We start from the raw sequence: 5,000 nt of genomic DNA, 5'->3' as shown, positions 1-5,000 counted from the left end.
GAAAGGATGGAGAGGGTGGATGGAAAAAATAAGTATGGACATGACAAGCAGTGGATGAAGAAACTAAAAATGTATGCATGCAGGAGAGACAACAGAGAGATGTTACTGTGTAAGGTAAAGACTAAATGGACAACATGGAGGAATAGATGAAGTGAGAGAAGGATACATTCATGAAGCAATGGGATGGAGAGATAATTAAACAAGAAAGATGAATGGATTGGTGTAAAAAATAGGATGGAGGGATATATCATAGCAAAGATGGAAGGAAGGAGTGTCTGTAAGGAGGGATGATATACAGTATGAGAAAGGATGCATTGGAAAGGAATTAGGGAAAATAAATAAATGTTGAAAGACATGATTCGTAGGAGGAGAAAAGATTCGTAGGAGGACACAAAAATGATTGAGGCATAATACAGATGGGTGAAGGAATGAAGGGACAGGAAAGAGATATATATGGCTTTGGGAGGAGGTTGAAGATAAAGGGATACTGTAGAGGGAGATATGGATAGGGAACAGGTGAAAACAAGGATGGAAATGGAGAGAAAGAAGGAATGAATGAAGGGAGAAATATGTTGGTTGTTTAGGAGGGGGATAGACAGATATATGGAGGGAGAGATGATAGTGATGGAGGGAGGTGAATCAAAAGAATTTATGAATGGGTGGGTGGATGGATAGATTGACAGATGGATAAATTAATTAATGGATAGATGGAAAGATTGGATGATGAATCAATAAGAAGAAGAATGAATAAATGAGCGAATGAATAGAGTGGTGGATGAATAAATAAACAGATGGATGGATGGATAAATGCAGTGATGGATGGATGGATGGATGGATGGATGGATGGATGGATGGATGGATGGATGGATGGACAAAAGGAGGGATCTTGGACGGGTAATGAGAGGAAAGGTTGGTACTGTAAATGGAATATGATGGGTGAATGTGATGTAAATAAACAGAAGGATGCATGGATGGGTTAATGGATAGATGGATAGATGGATGAATGAATGAATGAATAAATTAAAGGATGAGTGGAAGAATGGGTGGATGAATGGGTTAATGGATGGATGGAAAGATCGACGTATAGATAGATGGATGAAGCATCTGTAGATGAATGAACTGAAATAAATAAAAAGAATAAAATGAAAAGAATTATAAATAAAAGGATGGATGATGGATGAATGAGTTAATGGGTGGATAGATAGATGGATGAATAAATAACGGATGGATGGATAGATACAGTATATTAATGGATGGATGGATGGGTTAATGGATGGATGGACAGATAGATTGATGAATTAATAAAAAAAACAATGGGTGGATGAATAAGTAAATGGATGGATGGATAGATGAAAGGATGGGTGGATGAATTGTTTCATGGATGGATGGATGAATGGATGAAGACAAAACCATTGGAAGAAAACTCCACTCTGAACTCCTCAGTAATGTCGATCCATCAGTAAATAAACCCAATTTGCAGCATAACATTGCACCCAGTTCACGCCCCCTGCAGTGCTGAGGTAAAAGGTCAGGCAGTAAAAGGTCAGAGTGCTTATGGTCAGGAGGTGAAGGGTCACTTACATGGAATGGTGCGGAGGTAGAGGTTGTCCCGGATGACCTTCTGAAGTTCGTGGTCTAGAGAGCCTTTCTGAAAGCGTAGGCTGAGGTAGAGCCTGAGATCTTTATCTACAACTCCTCCTGAAACACACACACACACACACACACACACCAGGCAAGTGAAGTGAATTAGAGCTTTTCCTTATCTCATCCGGACACACACATTACACACTGAGTGTACATTTATTATGTTGGTTAGTGTTTATAAATAAATAACGGTAGAGTAGATGAAAGGAGCGAGGGATAGAGGAATGGAAGGATAGAGATAAAGGAAGAGAGTGGGGATAAAGTGATAGAAACATGGTTGAAACATGGATGGAGGAATAAGCACGATGGGGATGAATAGATGGGTAGAAGCAGGAAATGTAGTTTTGGAACAAAAAAGTTGGACAAATAGATGGGGGGAGAAAAAGAGGGGAGAGACTGATGGGAAAAAATAAAACATCCTGTAAGTATCAGATAATGAGAGACGGTCTAGAGGGAGGAGAGACGGGTGAGTCTGAGCTGCCCAAAGAGATAGAGGGAGTAAATAAGGAGAATAAACAATAAAGTGTTCCAAGGGACAGAGAGTGTGTACCACATGGGTGAGAGAGGGCTTTAGGGATAAACCTACTGCTATGATGGTTTCTAACCTGTAACATGGACAGAAGGGGCAAACGAGAGAGAGAGAGAGAGAGACAGGGACTGTCAAAGATGGGCAGGATATTAAACAGACATAGACAGAGAAAGAGGGAGACAAAGAGAGAAACATATGTATAAAGAAGAGATCTTTTTAAGAAAGAGAGAGAGAGAGAGAGAGAGAGAGAGAGATGAAAAGACATCAGATTGGAGAGACCCCTAGAGTGACATATGTAAATTAGACATTAAGAGAGACAGAAAAGAAAAAAACTAAAGAAAAAAGACAGAAGGAGAGAAAAATTAAAAAGAGAGGGGGAGAGAGAAATTGAGAAAGAGAAAAAAGGGGGAAAGGTGGAGAGAAAACAGAGAAACATACGGAGAGAGAATAATAGATTGTATTGTACACAATTTGCTGGGACACACTCCTACACAAACACACACACACCCAACACACACACCCCGAAGACACACCCCAAACACATACTCCAAACACACCCTGAACACACACCAACACACACTCACTCACACACACCCCGAACACACACCTTGAAAACACACCCCAAACACACCCTGGACATATCCTGAACAAACACCCCAAATACAACATCCAAAATACACACCAACACACACATCGAACACACACCCAAAATACACTCACCAAATACACATACCAAACACAACCCAAACACACACCAAGACACACACACACACACCCTGAACACACACCCCAAACACAGCATCCAAAATACACACCCACACACACCTGAACACACACACACCCAAACCCTAGTGTGTGTTTCATTCAATTGAATTCCAGGTTGCCCTTCTTACCCCCCAGTGCCCCTATGGCGATGCCCCTCCCTATCTCATCTACACACAACCTCCGCTCTGTCTCAGTACATCTTAGACCGAGCTTCATACCATGGGAGATCTGACTTTCTGCTCAGCAGCTCCGAGGCTGTGGAACTGAGGATCCAGAGTATCTGAGGACGCCACAGTCAGGTGATGATTTATATCTGGTCCTAAAACTTATCTTTTGTTTTGTCGAAATTGAATAAAGTTCAAAATGAAGTTAAAATAAGTTGTAATATAAAGTGCATTATAAATAAAATGTATTATTATTATTATAATTAATATACCCCAAACACACACCAAACACACACCAAAAACAAACTCCAAACACACACCAAGCACACACTCCAAACACACACCCCAACACACACCCAGCACACACTCCAAACACACACCCCAAACACACACCCCAAACACACACCCAGCACACACTCCAAACACACACCCCAAACACACACCCCAAACACACACCCCAAACATACTCCAAACACACACCCCAAACACACACCCCAAACACACACCCAGCACACACTCCAAACACACACCCCAAACACACACCCCAAACATACTCCAAACACACACCCCAAACACACACCCCAAACACACACCCAGCACACACTCCAAACACACACCCCAAACACACCCCAAACACACCCCAAACATACTCCAAACACACACCCCAAACGAACTCCAAACACACACTCCAAACACACACTCCAAACACACACCCCAAACACACACCCCAAACATACTCCAAACACACACCCCAAACGAACTCCAAATACACACTCCAAACACACACTCCAAACACACACCCCAAACACACACCCCAAACACACTCCAAACACACACCCCAAACACACTCCAAACACACACTCCAAACACACACCCAGCACACACCCCAAACACACACCCCAAACACACTCCAAACGAACTCCAAACACACACCCCAAACACACACCCCAAACACACACCAAACGAACTCCAAACACACACTCCAAACACACACCCCAAACACACTCCAAACACACACCCCAAACGAACTCCAAACACACACCCCAAAGGAACTCCAAACACACACTCCAAACACACACCCAGCACACACACTCCAAACACACACCCCAAACACACTCCAAACACACACTCCAAACACACACCCCAAACACACTCCAAACACACTCCAAACACACACCCCAAACACACTCCAAACACACACCCCAAACACACCCCAAACACACCCCAAACACACACCCCAAACGAACTCCAAACACACACCCCAAACGAACTCCAAACACACACTCCAAGCACACACTCAGCACACACACTTCAAACACACACTCCAAACACACACCCAGCACACACCCCAAACACACACCCCAAACACACACCCCAAACACACTCCAAACACACACCCCAAACGAACTCCAAACACACACTCCAAACACACACCCCAAACACACTCCAAACGCACACCCCAAACACACTCCAAACACACACTCCAAACACACACCCCAAACACACACCCCAAACACACTCCAAACGCACACCCCAAACACACTCCAAACACACACCCCAAACACACTCCAAACACACACCCCAAAAGCACCCCAAACACACCCCAAACACACACCCCAAACGAACTCCAAACACACACTCCAAACACACACCCAGCACACACACTCCAAACACACACCCAGCACACACCCCAAACACACACCCCAAACACACACCCCAAACACACTTCAAACGAACTCCAAACACACACCCTAAACACACACCCCAAACACACTCCAAACACACACCCCAAATCGATTCCCAACACACACTCCAAACACACCCTAATATGCACAAACAATCCAGACTGAATAGATTTGAAACAAACTTCGAGACTCAACACTGAACACAGAAATCCA

General features: G+C 43.5%; 1 protein-coding gene across 3 annotated transcripts in view; it reads right to left on the bottom strand.

Moving 5' to 3' along the window:
- Window positions 1–5,000, bottom strand: part of magi2a (membrane associated guanylate kinase, WW and PDZ domain containing 2a) — a 132,968-nt gene that overhangs the window by 113,393 nt on the left and 14,575 nt on the right. For all 3 annotated transcript variants that reach the window (XM_053508604.1, XM_053508605.1, XM_053508607.1), the window contains exon 2: window positions 1,582–1,698. In XM_053508604.1, coding sequence (XP_053364579.1) covers window positions 1,582–1,698 — 117 coding nt within the window. The remainder of the gene's footprint in view (window positions 1–1,581; window positions 1,699–5,000) is intronic.

The sequence above is a fragment of the Clarias gariepinus genome, chromosome 12 (genome assembly GCF_024256425.1).
Source record: "Clarias gariepinus isolate MV-2021 ecotype Netherlands chromosome 12, CGAR_prim_01v2, whole genome shotgun sequence".
Taxonomy (NCBI): Eukaryota; Metazoa; Chordata; class Actinopteri; order Siluriformes; family Clariidae; genus Clarias; species Clarias gariepinus.
This window is presented reverse-complemented; position numbering and strand designations above follow the sequence as displayed.